Source organism: Pelodiscus sinensis, chromosome 1 (assembly GCF_052426305.1).
Source record: "Pelodiscus sinensis isolate ZL-2025 chromosome 1, ASM5242630v1, whole genome shotgun sequence".
In the NCBI taxonomy this organism is placed as follows: domain Eukaryota; kingdom Metazoa; phylum Chordata; order Testudines; family Trionychidae; genus Pelodiscus; species Pelodiscus sinensis.
The window spans coordinates 3,319,454-3,333,188 of NC_143052.1; the positions used below are offsets into that span (position 1 = coordinate 3,319,454).

Genomic DNA, 13,735 nt, shown 5'->3' on the forward strand with positions numbered 1-13,735 from the left:
TTAAAGCAGGACGTTCTTTAGAGCCCTTAGAACGGCAGAGTTCAAAGTCTCACACACACTGGGGTGTCCCATGTACGAAGGGTTGTATAATTAGAAGCTGCAGTTGGCATTAGAGGCCTCTGCACTGAGTCATAGAGTCACTTTACCCAAAATGGAGGCCAAGGTCTTTGGTGTCATTCCCTTAATCGGGTCATGATTTAAGGCCATGCAACGTGGGGCTATTTCATTGTCATTCAAATGTTGTTTGAATTTAGTATTTTTGAAAAGCCATGAGGGGTAGAACAGCCCCGTCCAGTTGCTGTGGGCTTGAACGAGCCGTTGGTTAGGCAGTTCCCTGATTCTGATGCGTTAATCAAACTCCTACCTGTTCATGACCCTCTCTGGCCCAATTCTCAGCAATTTCCCTCAACAGAGCCAGGTGGGACCATAGCAACACCTGTGGCCAGAGCCTGTTTTGGGGGCTCATCCGCTTGTGGAGGGATTATTTTTGAATGAAGGAGCGCTTGCTCCACATTCCATGAGGCTGGGGCCCTTAAAATGAAAGCAAGACACTTCTGCCTCCTTCCCTAGATAGGAAACCCACCCCTCAGATGTTATGTGTAACCCTTCTGCCGGGTAGGCCTGGCAGTAACCAGGGCTGGGTTCAATATCTTGGGGCCATCACACATAGAACCGGCTCGAGCCCCCACCCAGTAATCTGGGAAATTCATACACCCCTGGGCGTCTCTGAGAGGCAATGCTTCCCCACTCGCAAGCACTGAGTCTGAGTGTAGGAAAGAAACATTGAATGAAACAGAAAGAGAAGTCATACGGCATTAACTTGGGGAAAACACCACAAACAGAGTTCATAACCCCAAACATGAGCCAAGCTCCCACCCCAGCCAAGAATCGCCCGAAGTCCAAAAAGTCCGACACCCCAAAGGTCTCTGTCCCTGGTCCGTGCCACCCAGAGTCCCAAAGTTCACCCGCAGGGTTTCACCTCCTAACCTGGGTAGAAATGGGGGTTGGAGGATAGATAGGGGACACTTTATACGAAACTCTGCCACACTCCACCAGCTGTCTCGTTCCACGCCTCTGGACACTCCGCTGGGCACCTGCCGCCGCTCCACACCACGCCACTGATGGCCGCTCCTCACCTGCCGCCGCTCCACACCACGCCACTGATGGCCGCTCCTTGCCTGCCGCCGCTCCACGCCGCCGATGGCCGCTCCTCGCCTGCCGCCGCTCCACGCCGCCGATGGCTGCTCCTCGCCTGCCGCCACTCCACGCCACACCACCGGTCGCCCCGCCACTCCACGCCACACCACCGGTCGCCGCTCCTCGCCTGCCGCCGCTCCACGCCATGCCACTGGTCACTGCTACGTCACTGGTGCAACAGGTCTGGTACTCAGCCAAACCAGTGATTTCAGCTCTCAGTGATTTCAACTCTTTAGCCACCAGCTGGACTGGCAAATGAATCCAGCTTTCACTGGACTAGCAAAAGAAAAGACTCCTCAGGGAGTCTGCTTGAGGTCTGTCCTTGAAACAAAGGGGGAAAGATGCAGGCTGGGCCAGTCTTATAGCTCACACCTGGCAGGTGTGCCACAGGCTGACTCAAACCTTTTAACCCTTCCCCCCAGCTCTGGTCACTCAACTCTGGAAGGGGGGAGGCTTGTTCTTCCGAGACCTCTTACCATGATGGTGGTGTCTCTCCTGCAAGCACTGGTGGCATATTTTACAGTTCCCACATTTAGGGGTAGCATGATTAGTGACCCCCACAACAGTCCCAAATTATATACAATTCTCCACATTCCATTCCAACACTGACCCTCCATCAGCCCTGGCTGAATGGGATTTACATAGCCACACCTTGGATTCCCTCCTGAGCAGTATTTACATGTCAACAGTTAACACTTAATTACCTTGCAGAGCTAAACAACTGTAGTGGGCACACCCACCCCTCCTTTCAGCTGGCTGACAGCAAGCAGCAGTTCAGCCCCTGCTTACATACGTCAAATCCTTCACCAAGAATGTGTCCTTTTCATTTCTCCTGGGCTACATGCTGGACTCACTCAGCTGTGTTGTCTCACACGACCTCAATATCTCGGCGGCTCATGCATGAAGAGATGGTTTCTGGTTGAGTAGAGGTTCCAAGTCTTAACTCAAACCCTTCCTGTAAACAAAAGACAGGACTATGTAGCACTTTAAAGACTAACAAGATGGTTTATTAGATGATGAGCTTTCGTGGGCCAGACCCACTTCCTCAGATCAAATAGTGGAAGAAAATTGGCAGGACCATATCTACCAAAGGATACAATCCAAAAAAGTGAACACAGATACCAGGGAATCTGCTTCAAGCAGCGCTTTGGGACAGTGTTGGTGACCCACGTGAAGGTCCTATGTTAGGTCAAATTCTACTTGTCATATGGTAAGATTCACCCCTGGGCAGAGGGCTGCAAAGGACCATGTTCTTAAGGCATGTTCTTTAGGCATCGTACCCTCCCCCTGCCAAAGGGGGAAAGGACCGTCCTGGATTCCTTTCTGGACAGCCAGCGGAGCTACTCCTGCCGCTCAGAATCACCTTGACCTTCGTCCTCATTGCAGCCCCAATAAAGTCGGTGCAAGGACAGGAGAAATGCAGCTGGCCCGTACAATTTGAAGATGAAAGGAAGCTGAAAAGTATAATGTGCGTGTCACACCCGTGGAGGCTGAGATTAGCTCAGTAATCACCAACGCTGGAGAAAAAAGCTCCATCTAAAGGAGGACTTATGGAGGTAATCACATTTGTTTGGTAACTAATTAGGACCTCCTTCATAAACCATCCCAGAGCCTCCAGGCAGTCCTAGGAACTGTATAAAAGAGCTCTCGTCTCACAGCTCCTCTACACGCTTCTCTGGACTTCGTCTCCTTGAACCAGGTAAGACCCATTTCACTCATAGAATGGTAGAACACTAGGACTGGAAGGGACCTCGAGAGGTCATCGAATCCAGTCCCCTGCCCTCACGGCAGGACCAAATACTGTCTAGACCACATTCATCTCTTTCTAGCCTCAGGGATACTATAGGGGGGTCTCTTTTCATTTAAGATGGAATCTTCCATGTACTCGCTGTGATTCTTTTCAGGGATCAGAGTGTTCTTCCGTAATTTCCGTGTGTATTTCTTCCGTTGCTGCCACTGAGGAATTCATGATCTGAGGCTCAGGAAGGGACTTTGAAAGCAAAACATGAAATTCTGAAACATATTTCCTATAAAGTGGAAATAGAATTAGGGCATTTAAAAACATTTTCAGTCACTTTAGAAAGTCCCTTCATGATTTTTCCCTTTCCTAGATTAGGAAATTTTTTCTCCAGGTTAGTCCAGAAAGGGCCAATTCGGGGTCTTCTATCTTTTTCTAAAGCGACTGCTACTCCTTACTGTTGGGGACAGGACAATAGAGCTGCGTCTAGACTGGCATGATTTTCCAGATATGCTTTTAACGGAAAAGTTTTCCGTTAAAAGCATTTTTGGAGCAGAGCGTCTAGATTGGCACGGACAATTTTCCGCAAAAGCACTTTTTGCGGAAAAGCGTCCGTGCCAATCTAGACGCGCTTTTCCGCAAAAAAGCCCCGGTCGCCATTTTCGCGATCGGGGCTTTTTTGCGGAAAACAAATCTGAGCTGTCTACACTGGCCCTTTTGCGCAAAAGGGACTTTTGCCCGAACAGGAGCAGCATAGTATTTCCGCAAGAAGCACTGATTTCTTACAGTAGGAAGTCCGTGCTTTTGCGGAAATTCAAGCGGCCAGTGTAGACAGCTGGCAAGTTTTTCCGGAAAAGCGGCTGATTTTCCGGAAAAACTGGCCAGTCTAGACACAGCCTAGGTGAAGCTGACAAAAGGTGTGACCCAGTCAAACAATTCCCATGTTCTCCTGAGCAAATATACCACTGAGGGTGCTTCTCCTCAGGCAATGGGACTTAGTGTGGCTCCCTGGGAATTTGGGGACCCATTTTGTCCGAGCTGAGGAGGCTGTCCTTAGTGATTTGTTAGGAGAAAGGCAAAGTTTCTGATTACTCATCAGCAACTATTGGGGACTCCCCAAGTTTGGAAACCCACCATAGAAATAGTTACATGTAATCCAGTGAGCAGGATTTTTAGAGAGAGTCATTGAGAGGTGCTGAAAGGGGCCTGTTGGGAGGGTGAGTTGCTGCAATTGGACAAGAAGCATAGAGAGAGAAAGTAGGAATAAATGCGCAGCATCGAACATAGGGACTAAGACCACGGATCCTCTCGTCTCACCCCCACGTAGACCTCACAACGATAGTAACAGCTGTGAAACGTTTCCTCCATTGGCTCTTGTAACTTCCCTTCACTCTGCCCCCTGCTGTGTGTTCCAGGTTCACCTGCATCCCACCGAGATGGCTTTCTCCAGCCTGTGCTATCCAGAATGCGGGGTGGCCCGGCCCAGCCCCGTCTCTGGTACCTGCAACGAGCCGTGCGTTCAGCAGTGCCCTGACTCCGAAGTGGTGATCAGACCCTCCCCGGTTGTGGTGACCCTCCCCGGACCAGTTCTCAGCACCTTCCCTCAGCAGAGCGAAGTGGCAGCCGTAGGAGAACCTGTGGTGGGAGCCGGCTACGGGGGCTCCTTCGCTAACGGGGGATTGTACGGCTATGGAGGCCGTTACGGAGGGTTGTTCGGTTATGGGGGTTATGGTTATGGAGGCCGTTACGGTTTTGGGGGATACCCAGGCTATTACGGGTATGGGGGATACTGCGGCTACCCAGGCTATTATGGGAATGGGGGATACTGCGGCTACCCAGGCTATTATGGTAACTGGGGATACAGCGGTTACCCAGGATATTATGGTGGATTATGTGGCGGATATGGGGGATATGGCCGCAGGTACCTTGGTGGATATTGTGGGTCTTGGTAAACCCAGCAGGACCATCCGTGGCAGACCCAGGCAATGAACGGCCGGATACAGATTCCCCCCTGAGCTTTGCGGCTTGGCTTTCAGACGTGCTGGGCAAACCCGGCTCCAGCTGAGCTCAGTGGGAGCTGTGTGTGCTCAGCCCCTGGGTCTGGGAGCCAGGCTGCATTGCTCCCCTCACGCTTCATGGCTCCTTCTGCTCCTGCTTTGCCAGCCCCGCGCTGAGTCTCCTCCTGGCCTGTGGGCTCCTCCTGAGTGACACGCAGGCTGCTCCCACTGACCCCGCCGGGTGACAGAAAAGGGGGCCTGAGAAAAGCCTCAGTGACACCGATTGTCATTGTAAGTCCCTCTGTTCAAGGGAAAAGACCTTTCTGCCTTGGCCAATCAGGCCCTACTTGTTCTATCCTTTCCACCACTATGTACCCTCAGCGCCTGCTCTTTCCCCTTGCTCTGGTAGATGTATAGTGGAGACGCCCTGTAGCCACGTACTTGTATTTTGATTTCTGGCACACACCGCTGAGTGGGGTAAAAGAAGGAACTGAAAACGGTTACACCCTTTGCAGCTGCAGCAAAGCACAACAAACAGCTTGTGTGAAATGTGCCCCTGAGGTGTGCGATCCGTCGAGCGCTGGAAACACATCTGTGGGGCTGGCTGACGTTTCTTCCTGTCACTGTATCGCTAGCTTCATTTGCATTAAATCTCTACGGCACATAACATGGCTCCCGTGGTTTTTCTCGTTCTCCCTCCTTGCTGAAACTCCCCTGAGGCGAAATGGCTCCCTGGGAGCCGGCAGCACCGGGCACTTCGAAGGTTGCCATTTTCAAAGCCCTGGCGTGGGGGAGAATCCGGCCCTTGGCGTGGCTGAGAGGTTTCTGCAGGCGCTGGGCGCCGGGCTGGAGTTCCTCCGGGCACTGCCTGGCTTAGCAACGAGTCTTTCCCTGCGACGACTTGGACGGGTTTTCCCTGTCGGAATGTGTTTCCCCGATTCCCAGGGGAAGGGGAATGACGTGGTTCGCAGTGAGGGTCCGAGTGAGTCTTTGCACGGCAGCCACCCTGGTTGTCGTGAGGTAAAGAAAAGTGGCACCAAAACACGTGGGCAATGCACGTGTAGACCCCTCCCCCACCTTGTTCACTGGCCCAGGCTGAGGCGGTTCAAGACAGGGGAACTTGGGACTTGCTGCACAACTTTGGCCTGAGGCGCCTTTGTGTGCTCTGCATTGTGTATCAGTGTGCACCATTGTGTGCTCTGCATTGTGTCAGTGTGCACCATTGTGTGCTCTGCATTGTGTGTTAGTGCCCTCCTTTGTGGGCCGCTGTGTTCCTTTGTATGCCCTGTGATGTGTGTCAGTGGGTTCCTTTGTGTGCCGCTGTGTTCCTTTGTGTGCTCTGTGTTGTGTGTCAATGGGTTCCATTGTGTGCCATTGTATTCCTTTGTGCGCTCTGCATTGTGTGCCGCTGTGTTCCTTTGTGTGCTCTACATTGAGTACTAGTGGGTTCCTTTGTGTGTTGCTGTGTTCCTTTGTGTGCTCTGCATTGTGTGTCAGTGGGTTCCTTTGTGTGCCTCTGTGTTCCTTTGTGTGCTCTGCGTTGTGTGTCAGTGGGTTCCTTTGTGTGCCACTGTGTTCCTTTGTGTGCTCTGCGTTGTGTGTTAGTGGGTTCCTTTGTGTGCCTCTGTGTTCCTTTGTGTGCTCTGCATTGTGTGTTAGTGGGTTCCTTTGTGTGCCTCTTTGTTCCTTTGTGTGCTCTGCGTTGTGTGTTAGTGGGTTCCTTTGTGTGTTCTGTGTTGTGTGTCAGTGGGTTCCTTTGTGTGCCTCTGTGTTCCTTTGTGTGCTCTGCGTTGTGTGTTAGTGGGTTCCTTTGTGTGCCGCTGTGTTCCTTTGTGTGCTCTGTGTTGTGTGTCAGTGGGTTCCTTTGTGTGCCGCTGTGTTCCTTTGTGTGCTCTGTGTTGTGTGTTAGTGGGTTCCTTTGTGTGCCTCTGTGTTCCTTTGTGTGCTCTGCGTTGTGTGTTAGTGGGTTCCTTTGTGTGCCGCTGTGTTCCTTTGTGTGCTCTGCGTTGTGTGTCAGTGGGTTCCTTTGTGTGCCGCTGTGTTCCTTTGTGTGCTCTGTGTTGTGTGTCAGTGGGTTCCTTTGTGTGCTCTGTGTTGTGTGTCAGTGGGTTCCTTTGTGTGCTCTGCGTTGTGTGTTAGTGGGTTCCTTTGTGTGCCTCTGTGTTCCTTTGTGTGCTCTGCGTTGTGTGTTAGTGGGTTCCTTTGTGTGCCGCTGTGTTCCTTTGTGTGCTCTGCGTTGTGTGTCAGTGGGTTCCTTTGTGTGCTCTGTGTTGTGTGTCAGTGGGTTCCTTTGTGTGCTCTGTGTTGTGTGTCAGTGGGTTCCTTTGTGTGCTCTGTGCTGTGTGTCAGTGGGTTCCTTTGTGTGCTCTGTGTTGTGTGTCAGTGGGTTCCTTTGTGTGCTCTGTGTTGTGTGTCAGTGGGTTCCTTTGTGTGCCCTGCATTGGGTGTGTGCACCTCAGACCTGACCCATTGGGACAGCGGGAATCAGGAGGCCCTGCATCTCCACCCCTGGACAGCCAGGAGCACTGGGCCTTGTGAGAGCCGACAGCTAACCAAGGGAGGGCAGACGCCGAGACAGACGAGTGAGGGAGAACTTCGCCAAAGGGCACGTTGCTGTGGAGGGCGACTGGGTCAGTCCCTGTCCTGACCGACCCCGGGCCTCCTGCAGGCCCCGTCTCCCCCAGAAAGCGTTTCCGACAGAATCAGAATGAGATTGGAAGTGGATATTGTGCCCTCCCCCGCCCCGTAACCAGGGTCTCTTCTAACTGGAGCAGCATGACACGCGTCCCGAGGCGCCAGGCACAGGGCGACCCTGAGGTCCGTGGGGCTGCGCTGGTGCCCACCGGCTCAGCCTCTGCCCTTGGCTTTACTGAATGAAAATCAAGCAGCCCAGATCCAGAGGCTGGGAGTCCTACCCGGGCTGCAGTCAGGGCATCAGACACCTCGGCCTGCCTCTGTGCGGGTCGGCTGATGGAAACGTGGCCAGCCGTGGGGTTTTGTGCCGCTCCCGCAGCCTGGCACGCTTGGGTGGTGATGGGGGGCGGGGTAGACAGCCCCAGCGGACGGGATTCAGCTGCTGCAGCTCTCCCCTCACTCCTGCTGGGATGGGACGCGGGGAGCCTGAGACTCGGCAGGGAGCCGGTGAGGTCCCACCCCCTCTCCCCGGAGCAGGCTCTGGGTGAAGGGCTCTGGGAGGCCTGGACAGAAAGACGGGTTTGTCAAAAGCCATTGTGGTGAGAACCATTGTATCCGACGCTGTAATCTGGGCACCCGATCCCGGGAACTCCTCCCACCCCCCCCGTTAAGGACATAATACAACCCTGGGCGCGCACACAACTGCCATGAGCCTGCCGTGATCTGACGTCCCTTGTGGGGAGGCAGCCTGTGAATGTGGAGCACAATGTCAGCGTGAGATCGGGTTTCCCTGGCGGGGAACAAGCCCAGTGAGGTGAAGGCTACAGAGGGAGCAAGTTGCAGAGTCAGTAATAAACCCAGCCCTGGTGAGGACTCACCCCCATGCTGGACGGCATGGGGCAGGTTCCATGCCCGGCTCCCGAGTATCCCCCTGCAGCCTCTGAACAGCCAGCAGAAGGCCCCGGAATGTCACCGGCCCATGTTGGGTTCAGAGGACAGAGAGAGATGAAGGGGGCAATGGGCAACTCACCCCGTGGGCAGTTAGGAAGAAACTAACTTAGGAAAATACAACTTGGACGGGGCTACTGTAAGGTGGGTGCATAACTGGCTGGAGAACCGTTCTCAGAGAGTAGTTCTCAGCCATGCTGAAAGGGCATAACAAGTGGGATTCCACAGGGGTCTGTATTGGGTTTGGTTCTGTTCAATATCTTCATCAGTGAATAAGGAAGGGTATGTCTACACTTGCACCCTAGGTCGAACTGGGGATGCAAATGCAGGCATTGAAATAGTCAATGAAGTGGGGATTTAAATATCACGCGCTTCATTAGCATGCTCTCACCGGCATGTTACTCCGAATGCTGGCTGTTTCGAAAGTGAAAGTGCGCGCCAGGATGTGTTAGTTTGAACCAAACACCTTGGTTACTCCTCATTTGGAGTAACGCGCCGGCGAGATCATGCTAACGAAGTACGGGATATTTAAATCCCCGCTTCATTGACTATTTCGAATGCCTGCATTTGCATCCCTACTTCGAACGAGGGTGCAAGTGTAGACATACCCTTAGATCAGTGTTTCCCAATTGGTGCTCTGCAGAACCCCGGGGTTCCGCAAGCGAAAGTAAGGGTTCCACGAGAACTCGGCACGCCCCCACCTCCTCTTAAAGAGACAGAGCCTTTTTGCGGTGGGACTCGGTGAGTCTTTTTTTTTTTTCCTCAACAAATTTTACCCTGGCAACCGTAGGGGTTCCTTGAAATTCTTTTCAAGCTGAAAAGGGTTCCTTGGCCAAATAACATTGGGAAAAACTGCCTTAGATACTGGCATAGAGAGGACAATTATTAAGTTTGCAGATGATCCCAAGCTGGGAGGGGTTGCGAGTGCTTTGGAGGAGAGGGTGATAATTCAAAATGATCTGGACAAACTGGAGAAATGGGCTGAGGCAAATAGGACAAAGTTGAATAAGGACAAATGCAAAGTGCTCCGCTTAGAAAGGAACAATCTGTTTCACACATGCAGAACGGGAAGCGACTGTCTAGGAAGGAGACCTGCAGAAAGGGATCTAGGGGTCAGAGTGGAGCACAAGCTAAATATGAATCAACGGTGTGATGCTGTTGCAAGAAAAGCAAACATGATTCTGGGCTGCATGAACAGGAGTGTTGTGAGCAAGACACGAGACGTCATTCTTCCGCTCTACTCTGCGCTGGTTAGGTCTCAGTTGGAGTCTTGTGTCCAGTTCTGGGCACGGCATTTTAAGAAGGATGTGAAGAAATTGGAGAAGATCCAGAGAAGAGCAACGAGAATGATTAAAGATCCAGAAAGCATGAGTTATGAGGGAGGCTGAAGGAATTGGGCTTGTTTAGTTTGGAAAAGAGAAGACTGAGAAGGGACATGCTAGTGGTCTTCAGGTATCTAAAAGGGTGTCACGGGGGAAGGAGGGAATTGTTCCCCTTGGCAGCAAGGGAGGTTTAGGTTGGACATTAGGAAACATTTCCTAACTGCCAGGGTGGTCAAACACTGGAATAAATTGCCTGGGGAGGTTGTGGAATCTCCATCCCTGGAGATATCTAAGAGCAGGGTGGACAGACACCTGTCAGAGATGATCTAGACCCGTGGTCACCAACCAGTAGATCGCGATCTACCGGTAGATCTCAGGGGCTCCAAGAGTAGCTCTTGAGCCCTCTCTGAACTGCGCACCTGCGCAGTACATTTACATTAGATTTCCTCATGTAATGTAGGCGGGGCTTCAAGGAAGGAGCGGGGCAGTAGATCTTCGCCTGTTCTAAGACGTAAAAAGTGATCTTGGGTGTAAAAAGGTTGGAGACCACTGATCTAGACGGTGCTTGGTCCTGCCGTGAGAGCAGGGGACTGGACTTGATGACCTCTCAAGGTCCCTTCCAGTTCTCGTGTTCTATGATTCTATGATTCTACAATGATCAAAACCATGGAGGAAAACATTACACCAGTTGAAGGAGTCGCATAAACTTTGCTTTTTAACTACTTAGGCCTTTAGAAACAAAGGGCTTCACAAATGTTTTATCGGTGTAAAAATCTGAATAAAAACATTTATGGCTCAGAGGTCTTCTAATCATTTCATCTTGTTCTCCTCGGTGACCTAGAGACGTCCTCTTCCAGTCCGTTTCTCCGTAACCATTCAGACGATGTGTTAATGATGCTTTTAATTTAGGACTGAATCTTGCACAGACCCTTTGTGATTCTTACCAATGGGAAGGGTTTGGGGTTTCTTCAATATTTTTCTGTTGCTGAGGGCAGGCATCGGTTTCTTCATGCTTGAGAAGATGAGGCTCGGATTTTCAGAGCAAGACAGATTTGGGAGCCTATTGATTCTGGTTGGAACTTGGGTGTTCAAATCTGTTAGGGGTCTGCCAAAAATCTCCCTTCCCCTTTTTAATTTAGGGTTTAGGTAGAACCTTTCTGAGCTTCCTCCCCAAAGGGCTAATTCATTGTTCTGCCTTCTTCTGAAGCAGCTGGTGAGGGACATTCACTGAGACAGGAGACTGCTATAGATGGGCCATTATCTTCTCATTGGCAGAAACAATTCAAAGTGTAGAGCTTCATCTGGTCTCACTTGGCATAGCTCCAGGGAAACCAGGGGAACAGGACAGATTTACACCATGGCTGTGTCTAGACTGGCAAGTTTTTCGCAAAATAATGTGATTTTGCGGAAAAACTTGCCAGCTGTCTACACCGGCCGCTTGAATTTCCAGAAAAGCACTGACAATCTCATGTAAGATCGTCAGTGCTTTTCCGGAAATACTATGCTGCTCCCGTTCGGGAAAAAGTCTTTTTCCGAAAGACTTTTGCGCAAAAGGGCCAGTGTAGACAGCATAGTACTGTTTTCCGCAAAAAAGCCCCGATCGCGAAAATGGCGATCGGGGCTTTTTTGTGGAAAACCGCGTCTAGATTGGCCATGGACACTTTTCCGCAAACAGTGCTTTTGTGGAAAAGCATCCTGCCAATCTAGACGTGCTTTTCCGAAAATGCTTTTAACGGAAAACTTTTCCATTAAAAGCATTTCCGGAAAATCATGCCAGTGTAGACGTAGCCCATGAGTGGAGGAGGCAGGTTGTGTTTGTTGCGATTTAGAAAGTGCTTTGAGCGTATCCATGTTGGTAACGCACTAAGGTTTAGAAACCAGGCACGTTCTATGGGGTCTTTTTAAGCGATTGGAAATCCCAGGCATTAATGGCAGAAATTTGATATATTTATACTTCCTAGAGAAAGGAAACTTTTAGAACAAAGAGAGTGACAAGTGCTTAAATTCAACACTTTACGCCTAGGTCTAAACAAAGACATTAATTATCTTACCCATTACAAAGATAGCTTCCCCAATTATCACCTCTAATATCATTAGCTCACGGACATTTACCTTCCCCCCCATCCCCCTTCTGTTCTGAAATTTGATTTGTCCTTTTCATATGTGTTCATTTTTTTAAATTGTATCCTTTGGTATATATGGTTGTGCCAATTTTCTTCCACTATTTGATCTGAGGAAGTGGGTCTGGTCCACGAAAGCTCATCACCTAATAAACCATCTTGTTAGTATTTAAAGTGCTACATAGTCCTGTTTTAAGGTTTCCAAGGAGTTCATTAGATCCTTCTCTCTCCTCTATAACTCTATGACTCACTCTCTCTCATTGGGGCTATGTCTACACTACAGAGTTTTTCCGAAAAAACTTGCGACGCGTCCACACCTCAAGTGCGTTTTTGTGCAAAAAAATCAAAAGAACAGAGAGGTTTTTCTAGCATAGATATTCCTCATTCTATGAGGAAGAATACCTTTTTGCGAAAGAGCTCTTTCAGAAAAAGGTGTGTGTGGACGGGGAAGAAGGTTTTTTTTGGCGCAAAAAGAGGAAAGAGGAAAAAGCACAGGTGCCCTGGTGGCCATTCTGTGCATAGCAATCAGAGCTTACTTTCAAGAGCGCGTCCATGCAGTCTGGATGCTCTCTTTCGCAAGACGTTTTTGTGGAAGATTTCTTCCGATAAAAGCTTCTTGCGCAAGAAGCCTGCAGTCTAGATGTAGCCTGGGTCTCTACATCCCCTCAGTTGCAATACGAGCTCATCATACTTTTTTTTTTCCCCCACTGGCCCACGTGTTTTCCGTTCCCTGTCTTGCCCACTGTGGGTTTCAGCGTTACCTCCACAGCAGAAAGACGTCTCACTTCACGCACATCTGCCGCCTCCTGCCACAAAGCACACGAAGAATATGATAATGAAAATGTACCACTAAGGCTGTGTCTACACTGGCCCCTTCTTCGGAATAGCCATGCTAATTTAGAACTTTGGAATAGGGAAATGCGCGGGGGATTTAAATATCCCCCGCGGGATTTAAATAAACATGGCCACCGCTTTTTTTCCGGCTTGGGGAAAAGCCGGAAAAGAGCATCCAGACTGACGCGATCCTCCGGAATAAAGCCCTTGAAAGTAGGAATAAGAGATCCTCCGGAATAGGGCTTTATTCCGGAGGATCGCGCCAGTCTGGACGCTCTTTTCCGGCTTTTCCCCAAGCCGGAAAAAAAGCGGCGGCCATGTTTATTTAAGTCCCGCGGGGGATATTTAAATCCCCCGCGCATTTCCCTATTCCAAAGTTCTAAATTAGCATGGCTATTCCGAAGAAGGGGCCAGTGTAGACACAGCCTGAGAGTTTTCAATTTTCAATGCAACATGGCCAACTCCTGTAATTGATTTACTCCAGACTTTCAATGGTGAGAGAATTTGTCTCAGTTATTGGAACTGCAAGTCACTAGGTCAGTAGGTGCATTTTACATCACTTTTAAGCATTCAGCACGCTTTATACGTCTACTGGGCCAGACGTATTTTCCTGTCTCCTGATATACACCAGTTTAACATCACAGAAGTTATACCACAGTAAAGAGAGAACGGAGGCTGATTGGTGCATCAAGGCAACAGGATTTCGTCTGTTATTATTATTCAGGCTCTGTGCTAAAACAGACCCTCCCGTCTTTAAGAAGTGTAAACATGTACAATTTCCATCATCAATGCTGGGGATTTCTAGCCCATTAGAAGAATACCCAGCCGAACATGGCTGGGGTAGCATTGACAAGAGCAGGTGTCTTGTTGGGCCATAATATCTGTGTAAGGAGGGGATGATCCTGCTATTGTGGGGAACTTTTCTGGTCTATACCCTACCCCGCT

At 50.3% G+C, this 13,735-nt stretch overlaps 1 protein-coding gene across 1 annotated transcript; it reads left to right on the forward strand.

Moving 5' to 3' along the window:
- Nucleotides 1-2,081: 2,081 nt before the first annotated feature.
- LOC149525513 (uncharacterized) lies at nucleotides 2,082-6,065 on the forward strand. The gene is made up of 2 exons (XM_089777850.1): nucleotides 2,082-2,896; nucleotides 4,351-6,065. The coding sequence occupies exon 2, from the start codon at nucleotides 4,372-4,374 to the stop codon at nucleotides 4,885-4,887; it is 516 nt and encodes a 171-aa protein (XP_089633976.1). The 5' UTR covers nucleotides 2,082-2,896; nucleotides 4,351-4,371; the 3' UTR covers nucleotides 4,888-6,065.
- The last annotated feature ends 7,670 nt before the right edge of the window (nucleotides 6,066-13,735 follow it).